The sequence below is a fragment of the Oncorhynchus keta genome, chromosome 1 (genome assembly GCF_023373465.1).
Source record: "Oncorhynchus keta strain PuntledgeMale-10-30-2019 chromosome 1, Oket_V2, whole genome shotgun sequence".
NCBI classification, from domain to species: domain Eukaryota; kingdom Metazoa; phylum Chordata; class Actinopteri; order Salmoniformes; family Salmonidae; genus Oncorhynchus; species Oncorhynchus keta.
Window position 1 is genome coordinate 73,465,739 of NC_068421.1, and position 15,959 is coordinate 73,481,697.

Consider the following 15,959-nt stretch of genomic DNA (forward strand, 5'->3'; position numbering starts at 1 on the left):
ACTACAGTTGGGTTGCTTGGAAGGAACACGCAACATACTATCTGTGTAGAAAAAAGGCACAACACACCAACATCAAACCCTCATCCCAACTGTAAAGTATGGTGGAGGGACCATTATGGTTTGGGGCTAATTTGCTGCCTCATTTTCTGGACAGCTTGCTATCACAGACAAAAAAAATGAATTCCCAAGTTTATCAAGACATTTTGCAGGAGAATGTTAGGCTGTCTGTCCGCCAATTGAAGGACAACGACCCAAAAAGAACTACATCAACAACAGAATGGCTTCAACAGAAGACAATACGGCTTCTGGGGTGGCCCATTCAGAGTTCTGACCTCAACCCAATTGAGATGCTGTGGCATGACCTCGAGAATGGTTCACACCAGAAATCCCAAGAATATTGCTGAACTGAAACAGATGTGTAAAAAGGAATGGTCCAAAATACCTCCTGACCGCTGTGTAGGTCTGATCCGCAACTACAGAAAATATTTGGTTGAGGTGAGACTGTGATGGTATCCCTCTTATCGGCTCTTAACCAACCATGCTATTTTGTTTGTTTTTTCACGTTTTCAGTTTTAAAAAATGTACATAATGTTGCTGCTACCGTCTCTTATGACCAAAATGAGCTTCTGGACATCAGAACTGGATTGCTCACCTCAAACTGGAAGAATAGTTCTTCTTCAATGAGTCGGACTGGAGGAATATAATACAGACACCCGACCATGCCCAGATCCCGGATGACCAGATCACGGAGAAGGAGAAGGAGACTGAGATTTCATTGAAAGAGATCAGGGTGCCTTGTGAGGATTAAGTGACAAGTGGCTAATCCGCCCTGACCTTCTGTTCTGCTAGCTAACGTTCAATCGTTGGAAAATAAATGGGATGAACTGAAAACACGTTTATCCTACAAATGGAACATTAAAAATTGTAATATCTTATGTTTCACGCGGATGAATGACGACATTAAGAACATACAGCTGGTGAGTTATACACTCTATCGACAGGACAGAACAGCAGCCTCTGGTAAGACACAGGGCGGGGGCCTATGCATTGATGTAAACAACAGCTGGTGCACAATATCTAAGGAAGTCTCGCGGTTTTGCTCACCTGAGGCAGAGTATCTCATGATAAGCTGAAGACCACACTATCTACCTACAGACCACCACAGAATGATGCTGGCACTAAAACCACACTCAGAGAGCTGTATACCACCATAAGCAAACAGGAAAACGATCATTTAGAGACGGCGCTCCTATTGGCAGGGGACTTGAATGCAGGGAAACTTAAATCAATTTTACCTAATGTCTATCAGCATGTCAAATGTGCAACCAGAGGGGAAAAAAATTCTCGACCATATTTACTCCACACACAGAGACATGTACAAAGCTCTCCCTCGCCCTCCATTTGGCAAATCTGACCATAATTATATCCTCCTGATTAATGCAAACAAGCAAAAATTAAAGCAGGAAGCACCAGTGGCTTGGTCTATAAAAAAGTGGTCAGATGAAGCAGATGCTAAACTACAGGACGATTTTGCTAGCACAGACTAGAATTTGTTTCGGGAATCTTCCGATGGCATTGCGGAGTACACCACATCCGTCACTGGCTTTATCAATAAGTGCATCGAGGACGTCGTCCTCACAGTGACTGTATGTACATACTCCAACCATAAGCCATGGATTACCAGCAACGGTCGCACTGATCTAAAGGATAGAGCTGCAGATTTCAAGGAAGAAATCCTGCTCTGCCCTATGACGAACCATCAAACAGGCAAAGTGTCAATACAGGACTAAGATCGAATCGTACTACACCGGCTCGACGCTCGTCGGATGTGGCAGGGCCTGCAAACTATTACAGGTTACAAAGGGAAGCACAGCCGAGAGCTGCCCAGTGATATGAGCCTACCAGACGAGCTAAATAACTTCTATGCTCGCTTTGAGGCAAGTAACACTGAAACATGCATGAGAGCATCAGCTGTTCCGGACGACTGTGTGATCACGCTCTCCACAGCCGATGTGAGTAAGACCTTTAAACAGGTCAACATTCACAAGGTCACAGGGCCAGATGGATTACCAGGACGTGCACTCCGAGCATGCGTTGAGCAACTGGCAAGTGTCTTCACTGACATTTTCAACCTCTTCCTGTCTGAGTCTGTAATACCAACATGTTTCAAGCAGACCACCAGGGGTGCGTGCTCAGTCCCCTCCTGTACTCCCTGTTCACTCATGACTGCACGGCCATGCATGACTCCAACACCCTCATTAAGTTTGCTGATGACACAACAGTGGTAGGCCTGATCACCGATAACGATGAGGCAGCCTATAGGGAGGAGGTCAGAGTGATCACATTGGGAGAATGTAATGCTGATGTTTCTGCCAAAACACAGGTGGTTCTGCAATTGCAACCCATATATTACTAAAGCTCTAAGTGTGTGTGTGTGTGTGTGTGTGTGTGTGTGTGTGTGTGTGTGTGTGTGTGTGTGTGTGTGTGTGTGTGTGTGTGTGTGTGTGTGTGTGTGTGTGTGTGTGTGTGTGTGTGTGTGTGTGTGTGTGTGTGTGTGTGTGCGCTTGTGTGTGTGTGTGTGTATGTGTGTATGTGTTTGTGTGCCTGCGTGCATGTGCGTGCGTGTGTTTAGCAGATGTTCTAGTAACATAAGCATTTTGCTGCACCCACTATCTCCTAACAATGCAGTAAAATGCCAAACAAGTACACAAATAATAAATAAAATAAATATATATTTATATATATTAAGAAATAAAGAAAATTAGGAACGAGTCTAATTAACAATCCAAATAGCACTGTAACAGTAATCCAAATGCAATTTAATGTATTTACAATGGGGTAATTTACACAAGATCCGCTAGGAACGAGATGTACAGCAGTAGATTTATTAGAGTGAACTATGTCAAGAATCCAGTATATTCAGTACCAGTCAAAAGTTTGGACACACCTACTCATTCAAGGTTTTTTCTTTATTTGACTATTTTCAACATTGTAGAATAATGAAATAACACATATGGAATCATACAAGTGTTAAACAAAAAATGCAAAATAAAGAAAAACCCTGGAATGAGTAGGTGTGACTTTGACTGGTACTGTAAATAAATATGCAGTGTGTATAAACAGTGTAACTATAATACAATGTACAGTAGATGAAATAGTAGAATGAGCTACAGCTGTATGTTGAGAATTCAGTAGGGTCCAGTGGTTTATTGTCTATACCATGGAAGAGCAGCGTTGGCTGTGTGAAAGTGTGAGAGTTTGTGTGTGAGTGAGTGAGTGTGTGTGTTTGGATTTTTGTGTGTGTGTGTGTGTGTGTGTGTGTGTGTGTGTGTGTGTGTGTGTGTGTGTGTGTGTGTGTGTGTGTGTGTGTGTGTGTGTGTGTGTGTGTGTGTGTGTGTGTGTGTGTGTGTGTGTGTGTGTGCATCACCTGGTAGATGGCTAGTGATGGCTCTTCAACAGTCTGATGGTCCAATAGAAGCTCTCAGTCTTAGCTCTGATGCAGATGTGCTGTCTCTTTCTGTCAGACGGTGACCAAGTGAACAGTCCGTGGCTCGGGTGACTGAGGTTGTTAATGTTCTTGTATGTGCGTGCGTGCTTGTGTGTGTGTCTGTTTGTGGTATGTGCATGTGTTTCTGTCTAACTACAGAAAAGAGAAACGTTCTCTAACCAAGACGCCGTCTGCCATTTGGAATATGAAACTTGAAGACAGAACATTAATAAGACAGTAGGGTTATAAAAGAGATTAGACCAGTGACCAACATCTACATAATACCACACCAGCCCAGGGATACAGCAGGGATTTAGGTCTCTACAAAACATACTATTGTATTAAAATAATCTGTTCCTCTGTCTATCTCCCTTTCAGGGCTGGGATGATAATACAAATCTGCCTGAGCCAATACAAAGATTGGATCAAAGCAACTTAAACAATATCTCTGTCAATTATAGGACATGGCATTGTTTGGGCCTGAAGAAAAGACAATAACACAGCATAATATATTTGAAAACAAAGAAACATGACTTCAAGTTCCAAGTGTAAAGTGAAGTTTTCATTCGGTAGTTGAAGGTGACATTACATAGAGAAACACTATTTTGTCTTTATTCCTTTACATAAACAAGTTAGAGCAGGCAGGGACAGACAAAAACACTGTGAAATCTCACAACATGGTAGAGACTTCATGCCATGCTGATCACATGTCCCTCTGAGTTGGCAGAGGGCCAGGGACATTGGGAAGAAGGATAGTTCTGAAAGCCTCTCAATCATCTCTTGGTGTGTGTGTGTGTGTGTGTGTGTGTGTGTGTGTGTGTGTGTGTGTGTGTGTGTGTGTGTGTGTGTGTGTGTGTGTGTGTGTGTGTGTGTGTGTGTGTGTGTGTGTGTGTGTGTGTGTGTGTGTGTGTGTGTGTGTGTCTGAAAATATCTGAAACCCTACCTCTTCTTAGAGGGTCTTAAATTATCCAACAGCACTCCCCCATTTTACTATGATATCTTACGAAGGTCCTGAACTCCCTATTTGTAACGTTCCACTGATATTGCCTAAAAATAAATAATTTACCCAAGACTATAATGATATTTCCCATTGACCATCAGGGTTTTTCAGATCCCCTAAGAATACAGTTTGCAGGTCCATCTGAAATATTATGAGATAGTACGTACTATTCCTGGACCTGACTCCAAAAGCGAGCCATCGATGGACAGTACCAACAAATATGCTCTATAGATTCTGTTTAATTTAATCCCATACCTATTCTGATAGACCCCTGTGATGGCTGGGTGCTGATTTGGGAGAAAGACAGGGAGGGGATAGAGGCCGTGAGGCCCCAACTGATTGGCCTTCTCTGGGCTGCAGAGTAGAAGAGATAACTCCCTGGGACTTTGGGTCTGGTAAAGTAGCAGCGGAAGAACTCACGGAGGGAAGGAGATAAGGTGTCTGAGACTCTTCTGAGTCCCACAAATTGTCCCTGGTCCTGACTGGGAAAGGCTGAAGTCCATTCACAGCTTACCTCCTGCAGTAGGGCTTTCTGCACTCTAATACCAAGCATTAAAGGTTTAGAAATGGGTTTCTTACTTTATCTGGGAACATACCTTATCCCTAGTTCCTTCTGAACACCCCATTCTGAACAAACACAGACGCACACACACTCCCCACCTCTGATTCCCTCACCCCAGATGCTGCTTTGACAGTAAAGGTTAACAGTTCAGTATATATGATGAAGGGTTTGCAGGTATGTTTGTAAAGTCAATACTTGAGGAGAGTTAGATTCAAATTTTTCAAATGAAATTATTTGAACATATTCGCTCCCTTCTCAGCATTACTCTACCACTGAATGGACAGCTCGGTTTCTTATTAATATCCACTAGATGGCAGCAAAGATGCCATTTCAATTGCACCATGTAACAGAAGCATTAACTTTTTTCTGAACAAATGATTAATTATGAGTCAAAGTTTCAAAGAGAAATTCAAATTCATGAGCAAATGAACCATGGACCAGCTTAGTTTTTAAAAATATATGATTTATCTCAACCTATACATTTAACAGGGCCCAATGCTATAGTTTCTGAATAATGCCATTGCATAAACTCATTGCATAAACTCTAAGTGAACCAAGTCTCTAGTCCTTGCAACCACACTATAGATTATGCTGACCAAGGCCCGACAGACATGAGAATTTGAATCATAATGACTGAGCTGTTTTTTCTATGGGGGGATTTCAGAAACCACAAAATATAACACTGTCAGTCTGACTTCTCCTGAATCTCCTGTGTTTCCTCGGATGCCAAGCCGTTTCACTTCCACCTCAGTTCAGAGGAAGTCCGTGAGGGTTTTGCAGACACAGACACCCACCCTGTCCTCAGAGCTGTGTCCCTCATCCCAACACTTAGAGCTGTGGAAAATGGTGTCCCTCATCCCAACACTCTATAACCCTATAATGGGTGCCAGCTCGCTGTCGTGCTTTTACCTCTCCACTGGTTTTCCGATTGCAGGTAAAGGAAAGGAGGAGAACAGGAAGCCCCTTTAGACTATTGGGACCCACATTGAGTCCTGCATCACAAAACTATGATAGCCTCACCTATCGTGGGTGTGTACGTCAAAAGCGGCAGCAGAATAGTAAGTGTGTGCACGTCCACTTGTTTTATGTGTCAATAAAGTTTCAGCAGCACACGGGCATTTGAAAATTCCTTTGCATAGTTTGACAATAACATTGGCACTCCTTTGATGAGATTGTCCTCATATATTTGCAGTTTTTCCTCAATATACAATAGTTATCCGATAATATGCCTCTTTACATTGTCTACTGTACCTTCATGTTGTAACACTGTAGTAATCTGCCTTCCTGTTCTTACACTATGTAAATGGCTGTGTTGTTACCAGGTTATTATTGTAAAGATTATTTATTTGATGAGATGTTAGTGAGATGCTAACTCCTGCTAGCAGGTCAGATATTATTGACAGTAAGAAAAAAACAAAACTGAGAACTGAGGCAAGACTGAGTCTCCTTTCTCAAAATGTTTAATATTGAAGTACAGAATTTCACAATTGACGCTATGTTGCTAAATTGAGTTAAAATCAGTAGCACTTTCACAATAGGGATTGCCAAAACACTGTAATCGGTGGAAATAAAAGGTTACATTGACATCCTGAGGCGTTAGTTCACTCATGGTTATTGCGAATGTGAGAAAGTTTATGTTTCTAGTCATGTCAGAGATTATTAGGTACAAGTTGATTTGAGTGCATTCTTTGTAAAACAAAATGATATTTACCAAGCACATCTAGAACCTCTTTCTTGGTACCACACCATCTTACAAGGAAGCAGACAAGACAATGACAAACCAATAACCTTACCAACTGTCTGCTGACACAATAACAAAATTACAAAACATAACAAATTGTCTCTACAAAACTTCATGCTCTACCACAAATACAACTGTATGGGTTCAATGTACATAATGGACAGTGGTGTGGCCGTCCCTCTCCCAGATAGACCCAGACAGACTAACAGAGCTAATAGAGTCCTACTCTATTCACAGGCCAGGCAATTAATGAATTGACTGTTTCATCTGCTGTCTCTTAGCTACTCATTATAATTTAATTAGCCAGTAGTCTAAAGACCTCATAATAGGTGTCACAGCCTGAGGCTCCACTTGAGAGAGAGAGAGAGAGAGAGAGAGAGAGAGAGAGAGAGAGAGAGAGAGAGAGAGAGAGAGAGAGAGAGAGAGAGAGAGAGAGAGGAAAAGCTGCTCTAAGGGTAACTTTCTCTGCTGGAAGATACAATAGCACAGTATAGTTCCACTAAACATTTAGGAATGTCACATCAGATGTCACAATCTAAAATCCCTTTGTCAGGGTTTATGAATAAATGTTGACTTCGATTGTCAAAAAAATCAAATGAAATTTGACTGAAGTAATTGCCTGCTATAATGTGTCCAAGTGCGAGAGTAAAAATACACATTCTAAGAATTGAGCCATTTACAATGTAAATGTACTTTTCATCTGTCTGTTTGTATATTTCAAGACATGGCATATGAGGGTGCAGAGAGATACCGGATGGGTTGGATGATACTTTTCTCGTTAACCATTTCTAAAAAAACATATACAGTACTTCAAAACGGGAAATCAACCAATCCTCCATAGTTAACACAGTGGAAATGTCAATTGATTTATTATCTAAATGTTGAAAGTGTGTGGGCGACAGAGAGAAACAAAATGGTGCAGTTTGAAGCCATGTGGCCGAGAGTGATGCTGGCGCTGGAGATGGGGGTGTGAGCAGGTGTGTCTGACCAGGGGTGATGTTTTGGATCTTTGTGTGGGTCTATATTTTGTCATTTGTATGTGTATGTTTGGTTTTGTATTGTAAAAATAAAATACAAAAATAAAATAAATGCATCCATTTACAGTATCAATATAGTTCTCTGTCAATCATGTTGACTGTGGACTGCAAGTCGACATGTCCCAACGTCCGCATCCTATGATGCAACATCATGGCTGACTGGTAGTTACACACCCTGTGATGAAATAATACAAAAGAAATGACAATACAGTGTTCTCTCCTGGAGGGCCGTGTATACAGACATTTGATTATTTGTAGCCTACATGTTCAAATCTACAAGTGTAGACCTTAACGTGAAATGGGTTTTTAGAAGCCCTGACCAACACGCAGTTCAAGAAAGAGTAAAAAAAAATATTTACCAAATAAACAAAAGTAAAATCTAATTAAAAGTAACATAATAAAATAACAATAACGAGGTTATATACAGGGGGTATCGGTACCGAGTCAATGTGCGGGGGTACCGGTTAGTGTATATAATGAACAGCGAGAAGAAGCAGTGTAAAAACAAAAGGGGGGTGCAGCATTTGATCAATTGTTCAGCAGTCGTACGGGCTTTGGGGTAGAAGCTGTTAAGGAGCCTTTTGGTCCTAGACTTGGCGCTCCAGTACCGCTTGCTGTGCGGTAGCAGAGAGAACAGTCTATGACTTGGGTGATCGGAGTCTTTGAAAAATGTTTGGTCTTTCTTCTAACACCGCCTAGAATAGAGGTCCTGGATGGCAGGAAACGTGGCCCCAGTGATGTACTGGGCCGTACGCACTACCCTCTGTAGTGCCTTGCGGTTGGAGGCCGAGCAGTTGCCATACCATGCGGAGAACCTCCTGAGGGGGAAAAATATGTTGTTGGGCCCTCTTCACCACTGTTTTGGTGTGTTTGGACCATGATAGTTCGTTGGTGATGTGGACACCAAGGAACTTGAAACTCTCGACCCGCTCCACTACAGCCCCGTCGATGTAATATAGGGGCCTGTTCGGCCCGCCTTTTCCTGTAGTCCATGATCAGCTACTTTGTCTTGCTCACAGTGTCTTGCTCACACATGTTGCATGTGTTGGTGTCCCTCTTTACCACCCTTAAATTAGATACACCTGAATGGAATGGATGAAAAGATTGGAAATAGAAAAATTATGGAAAAACAAACAGGAAAACACAATTACTTCTATTCCAGGTAATCACATCAATAAACATTGGATGAGTGTCTGGATCACCCATAGTGATCTTTTCCATCCTGCTACACAAACTTCAAAATAAACTAAACAAAACACACACAGAGCTCAAAGGGTGTCGTTGTAGATGACTTCTGTTAAGGACCAGTCATACATCTCAGATTCATAATGTAATCTTCACTGAGGGTGACAGGCAGGACTTCCATGACAACATTGTGTTACCAAAGTGTTTTCCCCATTAGATACCATTGTTGTGTTTTCTCTCACACCTTTACTCTGTTACTGATACAATGTCAACACACGGGTAGTGATATGATATGGGGCTGGTCATGGGTGTTTATGTGAGTGGAAGTAGAGTGAGAGAATGCTGCACACGCACATGTGCACACACACACACAGGCATACACGTACGCTACAGTACAGACTGTACCCAGGGCATGACTCATCTGTTCATCCTTGTCCAAATCTGATTCACCAAGACACGCCTCTATTTAGTTTTTCATAGTATCTGCATGTATGTATCTAATGGAAAACTTAGTTAGTTCACAATGAATCCCTAAAATATGTATGGAATTATAAATCCACATATAACCACATTATTGGTGCAAAACACATAACACAAGAAACACAAATCAAATCACCACAAAAGGTCACATCTATGTGAGTATATTCATTATTTCTACCTGGATTTTAGTTTTTCCATTTCCACTAGCAAGAACAACATGAATTTTCATCCTCTGATGTCAGGGTTTATCTGTGTTCATTGTGAGCACCTTTGGGACCCAGCCATTAGTCAAGCATGTCAAATGAGATACACATGAGGAGATTCTCAGTAGGTGGGCTGTCCTTCTGCTTTTACCCCTCCACATCACACACCACCTTAGTGCCAGGGTTTGTAGCTAGGAAAGTTCAAAATACTCACACTAACTATAGGTAGATGTGACCAGCCGATCTCTCCACAGGAGTCCACAAACACACCACAACACTCTAGGGGGAACTCAGGGGGAAGCTTCAAAAAAATGATTTGCATGTTATGAAATTCCATATGCCTACAATTTCAGTGAGTCTTTCTATTCTTATCTATGGCTAGGGTAACCTAAGACAAAATAAAGCAGCAATAAGAAGATCAACATAATCTGAGTCACAAGCCTTGTTGCAATAGATGAGAATATCGGACCACTCCCAGTTTTACAGACACACCTTGATAGGACAGTATGATGGTTACCCATTCAGATTGCCAATGGCCATGGCCCCTTTTTCTATTACATATTATTCCCCCTCTTATGTTACCAAAGTTACCATTCACAGTAAATGACAGATGTTCTCAGGAAGTTGTATGTGGAGGAGTATAGATGTGAGTAAACCCTGACGATCATATTAAGGTGGGCAGACAGACACTGCTCCTTTAACATCTTCCTGTTTTAAAATATGGTCATTTCCATTCACTGGCATGCAATGTCTTCAGAGGGAATTATTATAGCATTGAATCATGGAAGATGTGTCTTCATAGAGTGTGATTTAGTAATATATGTAGTATTTATACTATAATACACAAACACTGTAGGAAATATCTCTCAAAAGTTCCATTATATTGATGAATGGAAAAAACGGTGGAAGAAAGTGGGGAAAATGTGAAGAAATGTGGAATTAGAATTGTACAGGAATGTAGAGTTATGGTAAGCTGTGTGTTTATACCCGAGGTAGAGTTTCTAGGGGCGGCCTGCAACAGCGAGTCCCCAATGTCACCAGAACAAACCTCTCCTGAGACTCCTGAGATGCCCATACAGTGTACAGCTATCTCCTAGGAGGAAACACTGTCATTTACGTGAAGATGCCAAAACTATTATTTTCAAAGATACGGATCAATGAATTTAAGGATCTGCTGCAAAATATGACACAGACGAGAAGGTAAGCTAATGTACAGTACCAGTCAAAAGTTTGGACACAGGCCCCACGAGTGGTGCAGTGGTTTAAGGCACTGCAGTGTTAGCTGTACCACTAGAGATTCTTGGTTCGAGTCCAGGCTCTGTCACAGCTGGCCGCAACTGGGGTGGTGCACAATTGGCCCAGCATCGTCTGGGTTAAGGGAAGGTTTGGCCGGCAGGGATCTCCTTGTCCTATCGTGCACTAGTGACTCCTGTGGCAGGCCGGGCGCAGTGCATGCTGGCACGGTTGCCAGGTGCATGGTATTTCCTCCAACAGATGGCTGGCATTTGGGTTAAGTGGGCATTGTGTCAAGAAGCATTGTGACTTAGTTGGGTTGTGTTTTGGAGGACGCACGGCTCTCGACCTCTGCCTCTCCTGGGTCCATAAGGAAGATGCAGCGATGAGACAAGACTGTAACTACCAATTGGATCCCACGAAAAAAGGGTAAAAAAAATCATGTTTGGACACGTCTACTCATTCAAGAGTTTTTCTTTATTTTCTACATAGTGAAGACATCAAAACTTTGAAATAACACCTATGGAATCATGTAGTTACCAAAAAAGTGTTCATAAACAAATAAAAATATATGATATATTTTAGATTATTCAAAGTAGCCACCTTTTGCCTTGATGACAGCTTTGCACACTCTTGGCATTCTCTCAACCAGCTTCATGAGGAATGCTTTCCCAACAGTCTTGAAGGAGTTCCCACAAAAACGGAGTACTTGTTGGCTGCTATTCCTTCACTCTGCAGTCCAACTAATCCCAAATCATCTCAATTCGGTTGATGTTGGGTGATTGTGGAGGCCAGGTCATCTGATGCAGCACTCCATCACTCTACTTCTTGGTCAAATAATCCTTACACAGCCTGGAGGTGTGGTTTGGGTCATTGTCCTGTTGAAAAACAAATTATAGTCCCACCAAGCGCAAACCAGATGGGATGGAGTATCACTGCAGAATGCTGTGTTAGCCATACAGGTTAAGTGTGCCTTGAGTTCTAAATAAGTCACAGACAGTGTCACCAGCAATGCACCCCCTCACCATCACACCTCCTCCTCCATGCTTCATGGTGGGAACCACACACGGGAGATCATCCGTTCAGCTACTCTGAATCTCACACAGACATGGCGGTTGGAACCAAAAATCTCATATTTGGAATCATCAGACCGAAGGACAGATTTCTACCGGTCTAAAGTCCATTGCTCGTGTTTCTTGGTCCAAGCAAGTCTCTTCTTCTTATTGGTGTCCTTTAGTAGTGTGTTCTTTGCAGCAAATTGACCATGAAGGCCTGATTCATGCAGTCTCCTCTGAACAGTTGATGTTGTGATGTGACTGTTACTTGAACTCTGTGGTGTATTTATTTGAGCAGCAATCTGAGGTGCAGTTAAATCTAATGAACTTATCCTCTACAGCAGAGGTAACTCTGCATCTTTCTTTCCTGTGGCGGTCCTCATGAGAGCTAGTTTCATCATAGCGCTTGATGGTTTTTGCGACTGCGCTTGAAGAAACGTTCAGTTTTTGAATTTTTCCGCATTGACTGACTTTCATGTCTTAAAGTAATGATGGACTGTCGTTTCTATTTGCTTATTTGAATAAACTTATACCATATAGGGCTATCTTCTGTATACCACCCCTATCTTGTCACAACACAACCGATTGGCTCAAACACATTAGGAAGGAAAGAAATCCCACAAATGAACTTTTAACAGGGTACACCTGTTAATTCAAATGCCTTCCAGGTGACTCATGGTTGACTGCATTCCAGGTGACTCAACCTCATGGTTGAGAGAATGTGTGCAAAGCTGTCATCAAGTCAAAGGGTGGCTACGTTGAAGAATCTCACATTTGTTCGACACTTTTTCAGTTACTACATGATTCCATGTGTTATTTCATAGTTTTGATGTCGTCACTACTATTCTACAACGTAGAAAATAGAAATAATAAATAAAAACCCTTGTATGAGAAGGTGTGTCCCAAACTTTTCACTGGTACTGTATATATCTAGGAAAGGGGCCTTTTAAGCATTCAATATATACAAACACATGAGGACAAATATAATATAATAAAATGAAATGCAGTAAGTGGTGTATATTTACACCAATACAGAAATAAAGAAAAGCTGTTGGTAATATATCAAGATCAGATCTTAATGTACACTACTTCCTCAATTTCCACAGGATCGATATCCTTTTAAGCCGAAAAATATAGAAAAAAGACATTCAGTGTATTCTGATACAGAAGATAAATGATGACTCCTTTTCTACAAAAATCAAGTAAGTACAGCAACATTAGAGACTATTTCACAACAATATGTCAAATAGTGATATTGATTTACAAAACCCATCTAATGCAAAAACGTGTCGTCAAGAGGACAGTAAAAGAATTCAACCAAGTCTTGATAAAGAGTTGAAGGACAAAAAGTAAGGACAACTGTTTTAACTACGTTGGCCCAGAGTACATTCATTATCTTCAATAGTACAGTCTCATAAGACCACCTTCTGACTTTAGCATGCTAATCCCATAGGGTTCTTTGCAGCCTTCAGATCCTTCCTGCAGTCTGAATTCCGTGAGGAGAATATTGAGTTCTGGCTAGCATGCCGTGACTACAGAGAGAACACCCCACCAGCCGACCTTTCCTGGAAAAAGCAAAAGAGATCTACCAGGAGTTCCTCCATCCCCAGGCCTAGTGAGAGGTCAGGCTATGCTTCAGCTGTCACCTTGGTAGTAGCAGCTATCCAAATGCTAACATATTACAAGCTAAAGTAGCATACCCACAAATGTAGCTATAATTCCTAAAGTGTGACTAGATAATACCATGTACTTTGCTGATGTGGGAAAAGGCTATTTCGTAATAGAGATAGCAAGATGACGGGCAAAGATAACAGCCTCTCATCAGAATCAGTTGACAACCATTGTAACTTTCTGACGTGGGACAATTACTCTTTCAAAATACAGATAGCAAGCAGATGGGAAAATATATGATTTGAGCAAGCTCATGCAATGAATGAATGAATTGGCAAGCTTAGGGTGGAAAGATTACCATATCGTTCAGCTCAGGCCTTTCATAAAATGTTCATTGTCATTGTTTGCGTCTCGCCCCTACAAATTAACGTTGACCACCACATCCGTGAGAAGATCAAAACATCCATGAGGTCTCCTGGTCTGTGCTGCTTTGATGAGGCGGTGGGAAATGTGTACAGACTGATGGAGAAGGACTCATGCCCCAGGTTCCTCAGGTCAGATGCCTACCTAGGGTTCAGACGCAAAGCCAGGACCCTCTGATAGAGGTCAGGGATCAAGGGTTTCGGAGTCAAGATTCACAAAGTCAAACAAGGAGAATGACCACAGGAAATGATTTATGAGTTGTGGATGAAGATTCAATTAATATAAAGTATGGAGAAGGATTAGAGATGAGTGGTGTGTGGTGATGAGTGGTGTGTGGTGATGAGTGGTGTGTGGTGATGAGTGGTGTGTGGTGATGAGTGGTGTGTGGGGATGAGTGGTGTGTGGGGATGAGTGGTGACAATGATTCAGAGTACTAAACAGTACATTCATTCAAACCTCTAGACCACATGTGTCAAACTCATTCCACGGAGGGCTGAGGAAATGCGTGTTTTTCGCTCCTCCCTTGTACTTGATCGATGAATAAGGGTCACTAATTATTAAAAACTCCCCTCACCTGGTTGCCTAGGTCTTAATTGAAAGGAAAAACTAAACACCTGCATACACTAGGCCCTCCATGGAAAGAGTATGACACCCCTGCTGTAGACTGACTGACGAGTCAAAAGTGACGTTTGCACCAAAAGTCAAAATTCTAGGGAATTTATATAGATTGGAACGACGGTACAGAATGTCTAAATGGAAAGACTTAAGTTATGAATAGTTACAGAAATAACTTGCATATGGTTGCAAAAATGCAGAACATAAGTCTGCACTTCTATTTAAAGTGTCCTTTGTTGTGGAAAAGGAACAAATCTGTCTCTTCATTCCATGCTAATTGGACATTATATGTATGTATGCCAGCAGCATACCACCCTGCATACCACTGCTGGCTTGCTTCTGAAGCTAAGCAGGGTTGGTCCTGGTCAGTTCCTGGATGGAAGACCAGGTGCTGCTGGAAGTGGTGTTGGAGGGCCAGTAGGAGGCACTCTTTCCTCTGGTCTAAAACAATATCCCAATACCCCAGGGCAGTGATTGGGGACACTGCCCTGTCTAGGGTGCTGTCTTTCTGACGGGATGTTAAACAGGTGTCCTGAATCTTTGAGGTCATTAAAGATCCCACTTATTGTAAGAGTAGGGGTGTTACCCTGGTGTCCTGGGTAAATTTTCAAACCATCATGGTCCCCTAATAATCCCCAGTTTACAATTGTCTCATTCATCCCGCTCCTCTCCCCTGTAACTATTCCCCAGGTCATTGATGCAAATGAGAATGTGTTAACTGACCTGGTAAAATAACGGATAAATAAATGTATCTGTCAACAATAGGAAATATGAGTAACTGTTATTTGTTTAACTATGTTAATACTAATATAGCATGGATGAATCATGTCAGTTTCAATGTACATTAGATAAATCAGGATGTAAATGTTGTCAGGAAGGTTATCATTGACTTGTCCTATGACACTGAGTAATTGTCAGTGGGCAGGGAGACTCACACAAAAACATTTTCCACAGCCTGCTACCTGCCTACCTGTAAGGCTGTTGTGCTCACATGTCAACTGTCTCAGCTAATTAGCCAGAGCTAGCCCATTAACAGTGTCATGAAGTTGGAAAAATATTAGCCCTGTCACTCTTGACCCCTCTCTGTAGATGGCTCTATTCCTCAAAGTCGTGTCTTAAAAAGGCCATCTGGATGGCTCTAACAATAACTGTGAGTTTGACTCAGGACACCCACCAGTGGATTCAGTCATATGCCGTGATGCGTGGCAAATCACCCTGAATTTGTCCCCTTGTTAGGGACGTAATCTCATCACCAAGGAACAACTGTTTTTTTCTATGGCGACTTTTAGCAACTATGCACACTTCTAAATGTCCAAACCGCTGAAAG

General features: G+C 41.8%; 2 protein-coding genes across 2 annotated transcripts in view; one reads left to right on the forward strand and one right to left on the reverse strand.

The window, feature by feature from the left end:
* Positions 1-15,959, reverse strand: part of uchl5 (ubiquitin carboxyl-terminal hydrolase L5) — a 1,000,928-nt gene that overhangs the window by 955,231 nt on the left and 29,738 nt on the right. The gene's annotated exons all lie outside the window — the stretch shown is intronic.
* Positions 10,819-14,194, forward strand: si:ch211-117l17.6 (regulator of G-protein signaling 21). Its single transcript, XM_035789934.1, is given in 6 exon segments — positions 10,819-10,895; positions 13,090-13,185; positions 13,294-13,335; positions 13,441-13,552; positions 13,555-13,591; positions 14,004-14,194. Coding segments are annotated over 6 exon segments (555 nt in total).